The sequence below is a fragment of the Microtus oregoni genome, unplaced genomic scaffold (assembly GCF_018167655.1).
Source record: "Microtus oregoni isolate MIOR12 unplaced genomic scaffold, Mior012 000000F_ref0000247, whole genome shotgun sequence".
In the NCBI taxonomy this organism is placed as follows: domain Eukaryota; kingdom Metazoa; phylum Chordata; class Mammalia; order Rodentia; family Cricetidae; genus Microtus; species Microtus oregoni.
The window spans coordinates 36,111,091-36,128,432 of record NW_024543059.1 but is presented as its reverse complement, the minus strand read 5'-3'; the positions used below and the strand labels follow the sequence as shown (position 1 = coordinate 36,128,432).

The window sequence follows — 17,342 nt, the reverse complement described above, 5'->3', positions numbered from 1 at the left end:
CCACACTGACATCCAAAGGGGTTGTACCAACTTTCATTCTGACGAGCAATGCGGAAGTGTTCTCTTTCCCCCACAACCTCTCCAGCATAAGTTGTCATCAGTGTGAAGCAAAAAATATCAAATGGAAAAAAAAGACAGCTTGCTTTCTTATAGAATCCAGGACACCCACCCAGGAGAGGCCACACTCAAAAGGGTCTGAACCCCACCACATCCATCATTAATTCAGAAAATATCCACCAGACATGTCTACAGTCTGATCTTATCAAAACATTTTCTCAGTTGAGGCTCCCTCCTGTCTGATGACCCCGGCTTGTGTCAAGTTGACACAGAACTAGCCAGGATAGCAGGGGAATGTGTGGAATTGGAGATGACTGTGTTAAGCCAGACTCACATCAATATTGTCTTTTTGCTCTCTTTTAAGAGGAGACATGTGTATTTGAGTAAGTGTGTGTGTATGTGTGTTTCTGTAGTGTTAATAGTTTCTAATCTCTGTAACCGAATACACAACATGAAGTAGCTGAAGGGAAGAAAGGCGTACTTTTCTCATGGATTTGCCCTCACAGCAGGGAATGCATGGCATCATGTGCATAAGGCCTCTTAATCAAGACAAGGTAGATCAGGAAATAGAGAGAGGACAATCTGTGACTTATGTATATGTCTTTCTCCCTATTTTCATCTGTTTATTCGCTCTTAGACCATAAAGTAAGATGTGCTAAACCTCACATTCAAGGAGGGGGGTCCTTTCTCTAAAAGCTAATTCATTTTGGAAAGAACTACAGATACATTGAAAAATAGGGCTCAATAATGTCTAAGTATATCATAATCCAATCAGTTGGAAATTAAAAGTATCAATCACAATCCACGCCTTGTCAACATGACAACCAAACACATCACCTTAAACAATAATATTCCATTACGGATCCCTAAAACCTTGTGTTTTCTCACAGTGGAAACCCTAGTTATCTTCTCAAAGAGTCCCTAGAGCCTTAACAATCACAAGATTATTGCAAAGCATTTACGTTCAACATCTTTTCTGAAACTCAGAAAACTCTTAACTGCAATGACTACAAAATAAAATAAAAATAATAAAAAACTATTTCTAATATATAATGGAATGTTAAACATTTCTATTCCAAAAGTCAATGGTGAGAGTAGAGCAAATAAATATCAGAGCAAAGGTAGAACAAAACCCAACGTGATAGAACCTGCAGTGTTGACTCCAGCATCTAGTGCTCATTATGAAATTGTCTCGCAGAAAGTGTTGGGGAGGTTCATCCTTCCCACTCAGGTACGTATGGCACGTGGGGCATCTTTCTCTTCATCCACCTCACCTCTGTAACTGTAACTCTCCCTGGCAGATCATTCTAGTTTAAGATATTTCCAATATCATGGTATCCATTGCATCCATCCATCCATCCATCCATCCATCCATCCATCCATCCATAGTCAATCCAGGGTTCATGACTCTGTAGCATTTTACCAGGCCTTAGTGGCTTTTGAGAATCTTGTGCAAGACTCCGCAACTTTGTAAATCATTTGTTTCTTATGCTTGTAAATCCAAAGTCATGAGGATGATACCAAGCTATACCAGCAGGTTGAGATTTAGCCTGTTCCCCTTGAGCTGCATTTGCAATGGCCCGTATATGGCTTTGTGAAGACTATGAAAATGCTTCTTTGGATGGCTGCTTTCTGAAAGAGTGCTCAGAAGTCTCTTTCCTTAGACACTCACCTTTCAAATGCACTTGCAGTCTAGGATCATTGAGATTTTGTTGGGTAGGGCTTTTTTGCTAAAGGTATTGTTTACATTGCTCTGATAAGCTCCATAATTTCTCTTTAACAGCATCAATATCTTAATCAATTATATTTTCCTGTCCACAACTTTGGAAACACCTCATGCACCCCTCTTTGTAACACAGCACATTCAATGCACATTTAATACTTTTGTACTACTTGCCAATCTCTCCCCCTCCTTCCCTCCCTCCCTCTTCCCTCCTTCCCTCCTTCCCTCTTCCCTCCTTCCCTCCATCCCTTTCTCTCTTTCTCTCTCTCTCTCTCTCTCTCTCACACACACACACACACATACACACACATGCACATACACACAAATGCACACACACACACACACACACACACACACACACACACACACACAGTGAACCTAGGTAATAACATTCATTGAGTGAAACTGGGTAAGAGTGTTGATCAGTGGCCATGATCACACAGGCATCATCTGTGAACCAAACAAACTGCAGATGAAATATACCAGGAAATGGTGTCTGTACTGACTTACAACAATCCATTACCTAAACAATATGGTAAGACAATTATTTATAAATCATGCTTTTTGATTATATGTGATAAGCCATCAAGAGATGACTTAGAGCGTGGAGGCTGAGTCGAATGTGTAACTATTATGTCATTTTATATGAGAAATTTAGGCATACATGCATTTTGGTTTCAGTAGGTTCTGGAACCAGTTCCCTGAAGATACTGAGGTACCACAATGAAATGTCACTGTTCACCTACAAGTAAATCTAAAAATGAATACACATTTGACAGTTATTAGTTGAGATGTGGAAAGGCTGGCTTTTCTATATATTCTCAGGAGTAATGTAAGTTTTATAGCTACTCTAGGAAATATTTCAGAAGTCTGTTTTTCAAAGGTAACAATGAAAATGATGATCATGAAGATAATGATGATGGTAGGTGTATGCTTGTCTTATGATATAAGAATTACACTCATATTCAACAAATACTTGAATATTTATATTTATAGAAACACCCATGTTCCTGGTTCATATGAATGTTCGTAGTGATCGTGTAGCAAGTTACTCAAAAGAGAAAACTGCAGAAATGTCCTTTGTAACCAAGCATGTTACCAATGTTAAAAGTAAAAGTCTGTTTATGCATAGGAAGACCCGAGCCAAAGTCAAAGGCACTGTGCTGAAAGAAATGTACCATTTTCAACTTTAAAACACAATGTTTGAATGATTTCCTCATATACGCTAGAAAGACCAGCACATAGTGTGCAGTGGCTAATGCATTTGTATTTAGGGGAAGATTCTGAGCCATTATACAGCACACTCCAGTAAGCTTTCTGGGGAGAGTAAATGCTGAAGGGTTGGGTATACATAGGTAGGGTATACTTCCGATATCTCTTCTAAGAGTGACTTTCAGTAAAGAATAACATAGACAGTAAGTTGCCTTCTTATAGAGACAAAGGCTGCTATACAGAAAACAGTATGTCTTTGATACAACCAGGGTACTTTCCTGAATGCCAATAAACAGAACATAAGGAGGCTGATCATGAATTATGCTTCAAACAAGGCATGAAGTACCATTTCCAAATCTCATAAGATTCAAGGAAGAACTGCTTAATTCATGACACACACACACACACACACACACACACACACACACACACACAAATAAATGGCTTGCATTCAGGAAAAGGCAGAAAAAAGTGTCACAAATGTGGGTTCATCCACAGTGGCCTTCTAACCTGAAAATTCTTTCTCAAGAATCCAGTCAGACCTTGTACTACTATTACTATGGCTATGAGTTTATCTCTTTACATTTCTGTGCTGGAGATAATGGAGAACAAGCAGGGTCTGCTCTAAACTGGACAGGGAATTCTCCTTTTGGTCTTTCTTGACCTAAAACCGTACTCTCTGTTTTCATTTGCTTATTTTGAGTTTTCACTTTGCTTTTCTGAGAAGAGCAAGGAAGAGAGGAAGGGGCGGGGCAGGAGAATACATGCATTGAGTGTGTAGGGAGATAGGAAGGATCTTGGAGAAGTGGTATCCAAACATACAACATGAAAAAGTTTTAAACAAATTCTGTTTTAAATTCAGAATCTGAGTAATTCTTTGAAAGTCTTTGTCCAGCAGAGGGCGTCCCTGTCTCATATATAGGTTCTTTGTGCTATGCTCCTCTGTAAGGCAGGGCATAAACAAAGTTAGTTGAGGGGCACTTATGCTTATTCAGGAACACCGGGAGCCATCTCATGCTTCAAGGCAGATGAAACCTTATGGAGTTTGATGGTGGCTTAGAGAGTATAGGCTGTTATGTTAAGATCGACAGATGGCAGTAATGAAGTTAGAGATGACAGAGAAAGGACTTCCGAAGTGGCGAGTGCGGGGATTAAGAAAAGGGTCTGCCAATTTGAAATGGCAACACTGCTCTTAACTGGAAACCAAAGCCTTTCTAAGATGAGGACTATTTCCAGAATTTTAGCATGGACGGCAGAATATAGAACAGAATCAAGGGGTGATCCTGTATCCCTTTGGGGTTTATAACGGTCAGGGAGAAGGCGGCAAGGCTTTGTTTCTCCAACTCAGATGGCAAATTAAGGACATAAGCAACATGTGCAACGGAGTCGATATTTTTGAGGACACGGAGACTCCAGCCTTCCAGCTAGAAGGCAAAAGTTTCTTCCATCACAGTGCTATTTTTTTTTAAATCCACATTTGCTAAAATGGCCAGTTGATGTATAATCTTGGCAAATAATGGGTCCCTTTTCAGATTGCTCTAAGGTATAATGATTTAGAATAAAATTACCGCAAAAGATATCATATTTTAGATAAATATTCTGACATTGTTTTCTTCTAGCTTAATATCCTGAACATATCTTTCAATCCATTATCAAGGTCAGAAAACTTCATTTGAACTAGAGTTGATTTAACTAGCATATTACAAGAGAAAAATTGTTTTGGTGATGCCTCTTTATTAACAGTCAGCACTTAATACAAAGTGGTTTCTACTGCAGCCGTTGGACAGCTATTGAATTCTAGGATCTGGTTTTGAAAAAGTTAAGCATTAACTCTTCAACCTGTTATTCTGGTTTTTAGTCTTCTAAATTGGATGTCTTGGGGCAATTTGTTTTCTTCAGATATCTATGGTCTTTCAGCAACATCTTCCTAAAACATCTTGCCTGTTGCTTTTTGAGGGTCAAAAAATACTAGATGTTTGCCCCATTCACCATCAGCTCCCCTTGTGAGGAGGTCTTCACTTTGACTCCAAATTGTTTCTATTCGACATATCCCCTTTTGATTATTTTTTTAAATAAACCATCTGCATATTGGAATCCTTTAATAATGCAGTCAATCACAATGATTTAAGGCAAACTGTAGTAATTCCCTTCATAACCTTATTCAAATCTGCTTTTCTATGTGACTCTATTTCATTCTATGTCAGTTTAATCAATTGACACTAATGCTGATCTGATACTCCGTTCTTTGAATTAGAGGGAGATGCAAGAGCGCAGGAGTCCTTGTTTGTATGTTTTGTGGAAAGGTTTCCCACTTAGTTGCTCAGAAGGGTTCTGTTGTCCTCCATTGCATAGCTAAAAGCTTCGTAAAATGTGCACCTACATTAGTACTTTGAATTTCTTCCCACTTTCTGCTCTTTGTTTTCACATATCCTGACTCTGGCTTCTGCTTACTACTTTCACAGTGTTTGGCGTTAAACTCTTCATTGGCATATTCAAATAACTTAGTTTTACATATATAATGAAAAAGTCCTTTGTTACTTCTCACATACTATCTAACACAGGTTCCCAGCCATTAACGTTTATATCGGTTATGTGGTGAGGAACTTTTCTACTGTAGTCCCTGTAGGAGCCAGCTGTGTATGAGGTGTAGGTTCAAAGTCCAAATTTTAACGTGTGGGAAATTTTGTCTAGTACCCACACAGAGACAAACAAAATCTAGAAAACCATACAAATGACCAGACAAATCTCAAGTTTCATTAAATCCTTATGCCGGTTTATTATCATGGTGTACCTCTTCCTAGCCAAAGCACTGCTTAATTTTAATATTGCCAAGTAATAAAGATAGAGCTACTGGATGGTCAGGCTTCTCTTACTCTCCAAATTTTAGTAAAACTTCGTCACAATGGATCTTTGGTGAAACTGTGTGCATTCAGGAAGGTCAAAGGTGGAGTTGGGTCCAATTGCCCAACAAAGGTTGCTCCGCAACAGCGGGATAACTTTGCCACTTGTCCTAAGCGGCAGAGCAACAGGACCGAAGGTAATAATCCTTGAATGAAACTTGTTTGCACATGGAGAGCTGTTTGACTTACTACTTTTATGGAAAAAGAAAAAGAGAAATGATTGGGCACAGACAGAGGTAAAATTATGGGAGGTTTATGAAGCAATTTGTGCGGGAGTTGAAGCGACGCCTCGCTGGAGATCCGATGGCCTCAGAAGCAGATGTGCAACTGCTCACGGGCCAGTAGGTGGCAGAGAAGTTCTATCGTTGCGGCTTCCACCGCTTTTTTTTTTTTTTTTTTTTTTTTTTTTCGGAAGGATGGGAAGAAATGGGGTTGAATTTCTTGATTCATACAGGCAAGAGGTGGCAAGAGGCCGCTCTCTGTCCCTGTGGAAAAACTGTGACCTTTGGGCACTGTTTTCACTTGAACTACATTCACATGGACATGAATTCATCCCCCCGCCCCCCCGCAAGCCCCTGTTCAGTCCTCTGCCAGATTTCTCTCCTTGGGGTCCTGTAACTAAAGGCTAGCTGCAGATATTAAGCCACTTCAGACCTTATCATCTTTTCCTCACTGTGCACGAGGATTAACCCTTTCCTCTTAGGAATTTTTCAAAGAACTCAACCTTTCCACGAGGTGTCTGTCCTGCAGTTGACGGCCCTCGCCTTGTAATAGCCACCTGTAATCTGCAAAATCTTAAACTCCTTAAACCCTAATTTTCTTCTCTCATGGCGGGATTCTACTACTTTAGGGGCGCATGCTTCCATTCTGGTACCAGTGTAGGGCACTGATGCTTTCCACATTTGAGATATTAGACGTCTTCAATGGACCATATGACTGACAAGGTTCACATTTTTTTCTTGGCTCATAAACCTAGATTTTTATGGTTCTTAGGTAGAGAATCCCCCTTTTCCAAATACTCTTGAGAGTTTCTGCTTGGAATTATACTTTTACCACCAGGCCACTATATATGCAATTTAATAGCCTATTTTTTTTATCTTTTAGCCTCAACTAGAAATTAGACATGATGTCTCATTTGAAATTTTATTGTGAAAATTAAATCAAAGGGGGCATACAAGCCCCTCTTAATTTAGCATGTCCTACTTATACAGTTTTATGTTTAGTTTAAGGAAATCTCAGGTACCACAGGTTTCTCCCACCACAATCCGTATATCACTTTAAATTGAACGGAGTACTCTTCTGGGAAGCTGTCAGTACCCATGGGTTTTACTATCACTGATAGTATTCTTGTTGTTTGTGTGTGTGCCCGGAGTGTGTTAAAGTTTGGGTCCCATCCATCCTACTTCAAAATTAGAATAAAGACAAACAATTCATGCTTTGCTAAAAGTATATTTATGTAGACAGATTTTTACTTTTCTCCAGACAATATTCTACTGATTAATGACCAAAGAACATTTTATTATGATTTTACATAAGCAGAACAAGAAGGATAGACTGTCCAATCACTTATCAAGGGTAGCACAACTCTGGCACCAGAACATAACATTTAGAACACAAAACAGGGAAACACCAATCTCATTTAGAAACACAGATGCCAAATTACAAAATAGCACAGTAGCCAGTTCAAATCAGCATTTTACAAAAGTGTACAAAGCTTTGGCAAATATAAAAGCGGGCTGAAAATTGAAATTTACAGACAGAACAATAGCAAAAACAGCAAAAACACCAGAAATCACAATGTACCCCCTTTTTCCCTGTCCCCCCTCCTTCTCCCCCCTCCCCCCTTCCCCCTCCCCCCTTCTCCCGCTCCCCCGTTGTCCGTTGCCTTTGGCCTGGTACGCATTGTCCGTCGCCTTTGGCCAGGTACCTATTGTCATTTGCCTTTGGCCTGGTACCCATTATCCGTTGCCCCCTTCTCCCGCTCCCCCGTGGTCCGTCGCCTTTGGCCTGGTACCCATTGTCTGTCGCCTTTGGCCTGGTACCTACTGTCCGTGGTCTTTGGCCTGGTACCCATAGGAATAAGTTCATCTTGGCAACACCTATTAATGAGGGTGGGCACTGCTGGTGGTGCCATGGGAATCATCATCGCTGTCATTGGGCTCCTCATTTGTGTTTGTGTATTCTAACTGTGCCAATGACTGAAGGTACTGGCCTGTCCAGATCTGGGCCTGGTTTTCATAGAGTGAGGCCAAAAACCTGAAGATGTGCATCTGATTCGCCTCGAGGAATGCCCGGGGACCCCAGAGAAGCTCGTATTCTGCAGGCTCAGTGAACGGGATTTGCCTGTACTCTAGGTACCTGTGCCTCACAAACACGCTGGTGATGAGCTGCTTCGTACTTCTGAAGAGACCACTTGTTGCGTGGACATCCAGTCCTAACTGGAACAGAAAACTAAAGAGCAGATTCTCCCTGATACAGTAGCCTTTCATAAAGATGAGGCTCAGGACCACCATCAAGAGGTTGAACTTTGGCCTGTCTAAGTAAGATGTCAGCATATTGCACTGAGGGTGCCCCGTCTTCTTGACGATGATGTAAGTGTGGGTTTTGGTGTCAATTTCCTTCAGTTGACACCCATAGGAGCTCTCTAACTTAGCATTGGCACGACTGATGATGTCTAAGCTGTCATCTTTATATTCCCTGATGACAGCATTCACCATCTCTGAGAGCTGGACGGGCACCCTGGCTTGGTCTTTGACCAAGAGAAACTGTACCAGAGCATTTGCCCTCTCATCTAAGGGAGATAATGCCTGACTCTCCCCATTAGGGTCCTCCTGAACAGCACTAGATCCTCGAGAGACACTTGGCACCTCAGAGACCATCCATGGCTGAGACCCCCCTGAGGCACCACAGAACCGGTGGTCCTGTGAAGTGCTGGGACCATCGAAGCCCCTTGGAATTCTAGAGTTATTGGGGCGTCCCCAGCCATTCAGACCCTGGGAAGTGTAGAGGGGTTCCTGTTCCCCCAAGAGCTGCATAGCTCTTTGCATCTCCCAGTCATTCTGCCTGGGATTCTCACAGGGTCTGGGGCCCCGCCAGTCACGTGAGGCCATCCTTTGGCCACCGTCGTCCTCCTTGGGTTCCAGATGCTTCTTCTTCCTGGTGGCTTTGCCGGAGCGCCGTGGTGGCTCTGCAGACTTCGAGGCCTCTGCGATGGTGGCACTTGCCTCGGGGGCAGCTGCTGTCACCATCAGGATGGTGGGCACTGCCTTACATGCTGATGAACTGTTCACATCAGCATATGGGACCCAGGGAACTGCAGGCAGGGCCTCTACGCAGGCATAAGGGTCCTGCAGAGCAAATGGCAGTGACTTTGGGCTCTCTGAGGTGGCAGATGGACCCCTGAAGCCATTAGAAGAAGCAGGCTGAAAATGAGAGGTAGATGGAAGAACCCTTGAGGTGGCAGTTAAGGTCTCTGATGTGGCAGGTCCATTTCCCCAGGCAGTTGGCAGGTATGCCCTGGAAGCTGATGCTGACCTTGGAGCACAGAAGGTGGCACCAATGATCATGCGATCTTTGGGAGGGCCCCTTCTGCCCCTTGAAGAGCCCCTACGATCTCTGGGAGGGCCCCGAGGTTCTACAGAAGTGGGGCTAGGTTCTCCTGACGGAGGCATGAGAGATCTAGGGGAGCCCCTGGGAAAATTTGTCCGTCCTCTGGAGGCTCCACGCTGTGCCTGCATGGTGGGGGCTGGCCCTTGCCAAGAAGGCTGCAGTTGGATTGAGGGCTGTTCTGCCTGCATGCCTGCGGGTTGGGCCTGGTGGGCAGCTCGCCGAGTTTGCAGGACCTTGCGGGAGGGTTGAACTCCCCGAGAGGGCTGCTGCTGCTCCACACGGGTGGGCGGAGTGGCCTGCTCCTGGGCCTCCTGGGCAGACCCAGACTGCCAGAAGTGAGTGCGTACCTTGGGTGCCTGCCAGCCCATTGCCTGGGCCTGCTGTACCTCCTGGAACTCCAATGACACGGGGAGCTCCTGTGGTACTGGGAGCTCCCGTGGCACCTGGAGCTGCTGTGGCACCCGGACCTCCTGTGGCACCTGGACCTCCTGTGGCACTGGGACCTCCTGTGGCACCTGGAGCTGCTGCGGCTCCTCGACCTCACGTGGCACTGGGACCTCCTGTGGCACCGGTACCTCCTCTGACTCCTGGAGCTCCTCTGGCACCTCGACCTCCTGTGGCACCTGGAGCTCCTCTGGCACCTCGACCTCCTGTGGCACCTCGAGCTCCTCTGGCATCTGGAGCTCCTGGGGCACCTCGAGCTCCTCTGGCACCTGGCGCTGGCCTCTGGTGGCCTGCCAGATGATGGATGGGCAATGCACAACTCGGGGAGCTGACTGAGAGGCAGCCTGGGGCACAGGAATTGGGATAGATAGTGGTGCTGACAGCATTGGATGGGACACCTGTGGGCCTGTCTGTGGCACCAAATGTATCTGAGTAACTTGAGGTGCTGTTTGTGGCCCTGGCATCCTGGGAGCCAGGAGACGAGCCTGTGGAGCCTGACGCAGTGGAGGTGGGGGTGGCAGGAGTTGCCACAGCGGAGGCTGTGGTTGTCTGACAGGTGCAGCGGTGGTCTGGTGGGTCAGTGGTGGGGTCTGACGGACCACAGGTGGCATCTGGCGGAGTACTGGAGGTGGTGGTCCAGGTCGAATGGGTGTGGGACCAGAACGAATGGGTGAGGGCCCTTGGCGCACAGCAGGGGTCTGCCAGGCTAGGGTTGGGGTCTGCCAAGTGACCTGCGTGGAATGCCAGGCCAAGGGCGTCCCCTGCCAACCCTGGGGGGTCACTTGCCAGTTGGGTGTGGTGGCTTGCCAGCCTGGGGCTGTGGCAAGCTGCACCTGTGGTGTTGATGGAATAGGGGGAACCTGTTGAGGAGTTCTCATGAGTTGAGACTGGATTTGCAGGATCAAAGGCTGACTCTGTGGGGCCCACGAAGCCAGAGGTTGCCCTGGGGGCAATACTGGCTGAGCAGTCGGTGCTCCTGACACTGGAGTCTGAATGTTCGGAGCTCTGGCACCTGGAGGATGGATCATCACGACACCAGGACCTGGATGCTTGGCCATCTGAGTTATTGAAGACGAAGGCTGGGTCATCAAGGTAGCCTGCGGAGGAGGCTGGACCATCGGAGCTCCTGGAGCAGTCGGCTGGACCATCAGGACTCCCGGTGACAGCTGCTGGGCCATCAGGACTCCTGGAGTTGGTGGCTGGGTCCCCGGAATTGCAGCGTGCGGTATTGAAGTTCCAGGTTGGGGAGGATGAACCATTGGGGCCCCAGGTGTGAGAGGATGGACCATCGGGTTCCCAGGTACAAGAGGATGGCCCATAGATGTCCCAGGATGTGGAGGGTGGGCCATCGGGGTCACAGGCGGAGGAGGAGGAGGGTGGGCCATTGGGGTCCCAGGAAGAGGGTGCGCCATCTGGGTCCCAGGAGGAGGCTGAGGGTGTGTCATTTGGGTTCCTGGGGTTGTATGATGAGCCAAAGGGCCCCCCGGGACAGAAGGATGCAGCATCAAGACTCCGGGAGTTGGAGGCTGGGTCATAGGCCCTCCCAGCGGGGGAGCCTGGACCATTGGGGCCCCTAGTGAAGGAGGCTGGGCCAGCTGAGCCACTGGGGCAGGCAGCTGGCCCTCTGGAGCCTCCCAGGCAGGCTGAGGAGCTTGCCATGAAGCCAGGGGAGCCTGCAAGTCCACTGGAGGTGGATCCCAAGGGACTGGAGGAGCCCGGGACGAAGCAGGCGGAGCCCGCATCAGAACCGTAGGGCGGCTATGGACCTGGACCGGAGGCAAAGGGGAGTCCGGTGGGCTGGAATCGCCCGGATTCGTACTTAGCTGTGACATGTCCCTTGCTTGACCGGTGGCGGCTCGTCTCCGAGCGCTGCGCTTCTTCTTCCAGGGCTGAGCATGCCGACGTGGCTGTCCAGGATCCCCCTCCAGCCTGAAAGCTGAAAAGGGAGCGAGCCAGCCTGACTGGCTCGCTCCACCGCTCCCGGAGAATGCTGCGTGTTTTCTCCGTAGCACTTAGCGAGGGCTGCCCGGCTGGCACCGGCAGCCCTCAGCAAGTACTGCCTGGATCCCTCCAGAGCTCTCAGCGAGAGCTGCCTGGCTGGCACCGCAGCTCTCAGCGAGAGCTGCCTGGCTGGCACCGCAGCTCTCAGCGAGAGCTGCCTGGCTGGCACCGCAGCTCTCAGAGAGCTGTCTGGCTTCCTCCGCAGCTCTCAGAGAGCTGTCTGGCTTCCTTCGCAGCTCTCTGCCAAGTGACTGGTTCACTCCGCAGCGCAGCTCGCAGTTAGCAGCTCACAGCTCAGCTCGCATGAGACTGCCTACTGGCTCTGCAGCTCTCCGCAGTAAGAAGGAGGAGGGAGGGGGCTCGATCCCGCCTCTTCCCCGCCCCCGACCACCACAAGTGGATTGTGTAGAGGGGCGTCTACCAAAGTCCTAACTGACACAGAATTGAGTCTCTTGCTCTATAGTTTCCCAATTCAGCCAATATAGCCTCTTTAAACATAAAGTTTATATAGGCAAATAACAACGCCAGATTTATACTTCAGAAAAATGACCGTGCTGAATTATGAAGTAGGGATAGACCACTAGCAACATGGAACATGTCCAAAGGTGGGGGTGGTGGTGTGGTCTGAGCTCAGAAATGAAGCATATTGACGTAAGAGGGACTGGGGAGCTATACCAGACAGCTATTACAATTTAACGAAGGTTTAGAAAAACGGAGAGTATATTCATGTATCTGTCTCGGAAAGGTGTGAATTTTCAGGAGTGGTTTATTCTCTCCGTGATATGGAGGGTGGGGGCACAAAGTAAGAGAGACGGATAAACACTCTCCAAGACATGGGGCAGCCAACCTGGGATACCCTGGGTTCTATAACTGTATGAATTCAGAGGATCTTGGGATCAAGTCTGTCCATTTTAAAAAAAAAAATCAGAGCAACAGGAGTGAACATGGTTGCAAAAGAGTATGTTAAGAGAGAGAGAAAAAATCTAAACTCATCTAGAAGAATAACACTGACTGCGTCGTAGAGATAAGCAGGGAAAAAAACGAATCAGTTAGAGAGGAAAGGAAAGGAATCTTGAAAGTTAAGTAATAGAAGTTTGTGGAGGCAGCATTTTTTAATAAGGGAGAATCCACCTGTCAAATGAGTGAGATGAGACAATAGAGTGAGAAAGGCATTCTAAAAATCAAAAAAGAAGGAGCAAGCCATAAAACAGAAAACTGACTAGCAGATACTTCCAAATATATATACAGAAAAACAGGGAATAAAAGAAGCTTTCTGGAAAGTCAGTTAAACAGTAGGGCATATGTCATGTTAATGGATAAAGCAGGAGACACCAAAAATTCCCATGTGATGGGTTTTTCTTCTGAAAATTAAGTCACAATCTCAGTTTCGTTGAGGAATTTTCTGGATATTTACAAGGCACTTAACATTATGGCTCTCTTACAAGGGGCTCCTTGCTGCCTAGGGCAAGAGTCCAATGTGAGGAAAGTAAACCACAAGGGGGCAGAAGAGGATGATGACCACTGCACCCCACTTCTAAGATACCCTTAGTAAGTTTTTTTAATTTGGGGACCCCAAAGAAGAAATGTGCTCCAAGACTACTCTTTCTTAAATAATTAGAGAAGAATTTGGGAGTCGTTAATTCGGAGAATGTCTGGCCACTGAAATCATGTTACAATAGCAATTCATGACAATCTATCGCATTTGCGTTCATGTGTTCAAGACAGAAACAACCTTCTGTAGAATGAACACTGCCGTGCTGTCCTCGTTTTCAGTCCTTACCTAGGGTTCCTAGCCCCCATCCCTATGGGAATTGGGACAAAGGCGGTCAGAATCCTTTGAGAGGAATCAACTATAAAACAGAATCCCCTTACTCTCTATTTCTGCTCTGCCACATGGCTGTTTCTAACCGTGGGTGGTTTGATGAGAATTGGTTCTTTTTCCTCATATGCTAACTCACATAAATAAACACATCAGATTAAGTTCTCCCACTAACCATTTGTTTGCTAGGATTGTGACAGATTTGGCTCTCAGTTTGCCAAAGTGTAGGTCATCACAAATGGCAAATGATTTTCAGTAGGGCATGGCTATTCTCACTGCCTTCGACATCCCTGAATAGTTCTGCCATAGTACACCAACTCCCACCAAACCTGTTTTAAGAAAAGAGCATCCAATTATGTTAACAGACAACACACCAGCCATAAAGAAATGATTAGGAATGATTCAGGGAGACAAAGAAAAAGATATAGGCATAATTGGAAGCAAATGATAAATAAGTCACAAACTGTACACTAGCCACTCATCGGTAAAATATGTCAACAACAGAAAAAATTGAGAATTGAGTATTTTGAGATTGTAGAGGGGCTGGTAAAAGTGGGCACTTCCTCAAAATACAGATCTGTGTATGCTGAGCTATTAGAGTTCTCCATCTCAAATCATATCCAGATACCTAGGAGCGTATGGTTCCTTTATGAAAACTGACCATCTTAAAAACTTAGAAATTCAAGTGTCTCCAGACTAGAGAGACGTCTGTAGCACAATTCCCAGTGCCCTTTCTCTTTGTGAAATCTTTCAGTTTTCAGAGTCCCCCCTTAGCCTTTTGTGAGACTGGAGCCTTTCTTCTCCGTGATTCTGAGCCAAGCGTTCCTCCTCTACATAAGGACTTGAGAATACGAGAAAAACTCATAGGAAACCTGATGGAAATGAAAATGAAACATTCATGGAATTTTGACATCTGTACGTCCTTTAAGGAACTTAAATCAGTATATAAAATACGTGAGGAAATAGTTAAAAAAAATGAAGATGGAAAACTCTCTCCCTGGAATCATAGGCACGGCGTTCGATTTGAGAGCTGATGAGAGCTTTGCTTTGGCATATTGAGCGGTTAACATCGAGCGGTCAGTAAGGGGCTGTGGAGGGAAGCTGAGAGATCTCAACACCAGAGCTGGTTCTCTGTGTATCTAATTTAGGGGCTTTTTTAAAATAGAGACTCCAAAGTGAGGGGAAGTAAGTTGTGATTTTAACAAACTCTGAAATAATTTCTTTATGAAATATCCTTTGTCAAAATTTACTAGTTCCTAGAAGTGTGCTATATATAAAACTACAAACAAAAACTGTGAAGAAAGATCTTATTGTTTATATATACAGATATTAATAGTATGATTTTAGTGCAACAAGGAATCACTGTGAAAAACCACATTGGTCACAAATAAGAAATTGACACAAATAAGCAAGTATTCACGTCTGCCTGGAGCATCAATAGTGCATCACGGAAAAAAGAAAAAAGAAAAAAAAAGCCTGTGAAGACTCTTGAAAGCTCTCCAGATAGACAGACTGTAAGAAAATAAAATAAAAAACACTGGAGATATCAGACATAGAAATAGTTTGAAAGAAAAATCATAGGGGCTTTACTAAAATAGCAAAATATTATTTATTGCAAGATTGTTACATGATAACATATCACCTTCCTTCATATCTTTATATATACTATTTGTTGTTTAAAATAAATCCTTAAGTATTTGGTTTCATTTTGTATACAAATAGTGTAGGATCAGAATGTTAATTTCTTTGCTTAAGATTTGGCAGTAGATAGCAGAATGCAGATTTTTCATACTTTTAGTATGTTTGTAGCCGCAGCCAGCAGTTTTGTCACCACAAAACCAGTAATGCCCACTTAATATTTTTACGTAGTTACAAATGCACACATCTAAAATAGTTTTAATTAGTCCTGTCATACAGCATCTAACATTCAGAGGGTATTTTTTTTTATTGTTAAAGAGGATTCTCATATGCACTATAGCTAGTTTCTTCTTCCTTCAGAAGCAAACATTTCCTCAACTGCTTTGTGTTCTGCTTGCTTAGCTAGTTCTCTATGTTCATAACCGGCACCTGTATGTAGATACTCTTTTGATCTAGATTCTGTTGTTTGATGCACTATGCTAAGATGTGGACCTTTTGTTCCTATTGAAAATTGGTTATCGGGGGCTGGAGAGATGGCTCAGAGGTTAAGAGCATTGCCTGCTCTTCCAAAGGTCCTGAGTTCAATTCCCAGCAACCACATGGTGGCTCACAACCATCTGTAATGGGGTCTGGTGCCCTCTTCTGGCCTGCAGACGTACACACAGACAGAATATTGTATACATAATAAAGAAATAAATATTAAAAAAAAAAAAAAAAAAAAGAAAATTGGTTATCTAACACTGAAATTGTTAGAATTGTATGAGCGACTCCACAACTCTCTAAACTATTGGCTACTAGTATCTGAGATAGTTATAACCCCGTGCTATTAGTAAGTCCTTCCTTTGTCCACGGTTATAAATGCCTTAATTTATTTTAGCTAAAGTACGAGGAATGAATGGGGAAGTCAAAGGTCTGTTTTTTGTTTATAGGAGTCTGAAGCAGTCGCTACAGTTGGGTCGGGGAATTTTATACTCTGTCATAATATAAAGGGATTCCAGATACAAAGTTGCAAAATTTCATAAGATTAATCATTTTGATGATAGTATTATAGTGAATGTGAAATAGTGTTTGTATAATTTTATATTAAGATTGGCAAGTATGAATATGCCATTCTTGTCAAATTGATACTGATGGGCATGTTAAGTTAATTGTCATAAAAATTACAGATATTTATGCGGTGTGATGATTAGCTACATCTATATACTTTGTAGTTACTAAATAAGAGTAATCAGGTTTTTCTTATCTTCTTAACTAGTGATTATTTCTTTATGTTTAGAACCATACAATAAACTCATCCTAATTTTCTATAAAAATACAGTAAATTATTGAAAATTACCATCATTATAAAGTACTGCAGAATAATAAAGCTTATTATTCTTATCCAACTGTATTTTGATGAAAGCTCTCTTGCTCCCTTCTATTCCCCTCCCAGTCTTCACCGTGATACCAGCGGTTATTATCCTACTCTCTCTGCCTATTACATCAAATTTTAAACCTCTATTAAGGGTTGAGAACAAGTGCTCTTCCTTTTGTGCTCAGGCTTTTATTTCCTACAATGCCCTCCAGTTCCATCCACGATGCAGCAAATGACATTTTTTTTTCTTTTTTTCTTTTTTCTGGCTGAATCCTACGTTGTGGATATATCATGGTTTTTTGAGTCTATTCAATTTTCTGAAGGACACATCATTAATTCCATATGCTGACCACTATAAACAATGTGATAATAAACAGGGGACGCATGTATTTCTTTTCGTTGTCATTGTTGTTGTTGGATATCTAGATATTTAATCCATTGGCAGCCGGGCAGAGCTGGAATGCACGATGAAGCTCTGGTTAGTCTATTCTGATAATTCTCCTGTTTCAATCTCTTGAATTTTGGAATTACGAATGTGAGCTACTAAACATGGATATTTATTTAATATATTGATTTCCTTTTATT

General features: G+C 44.1%; 1 protein-coding gene across 1 annotated transcript; it reads right to left on the bottom strand.

Annotated features, from left to right (window-relative positions):
- Nucleotides 1-7,765: 7,765 nt before the first annotated feature.
- Magel2 (MAGE family member L2) lies at nt 7,766-12,244 on the bottom strand. The gene has a single exon (XM_041651722.1). It carries the CDS (start codon nt 11,775-11,777, stop codon nt 7,995-7,997), a length of 3,783 nt encoding a protein of 1,260 aa, XP_041507656.1. The 5' UTR covers nt 11,778-12,244; the 3' UTR covers nt 7,766-7,994.
- Nucleotides 12,245-17,342: the final 5,098 nt, after the last annotated feature.

Bases quoted from the DNA above. Each gene is read 5' to 3' on its own strand.
- Magel2 (XM_041651722.1), bottom strand. From the start codon at position 11,777: ATGTCACAGCTAAGTACGAATCCGGGCGATTCCAGCCCACCGGACTCC.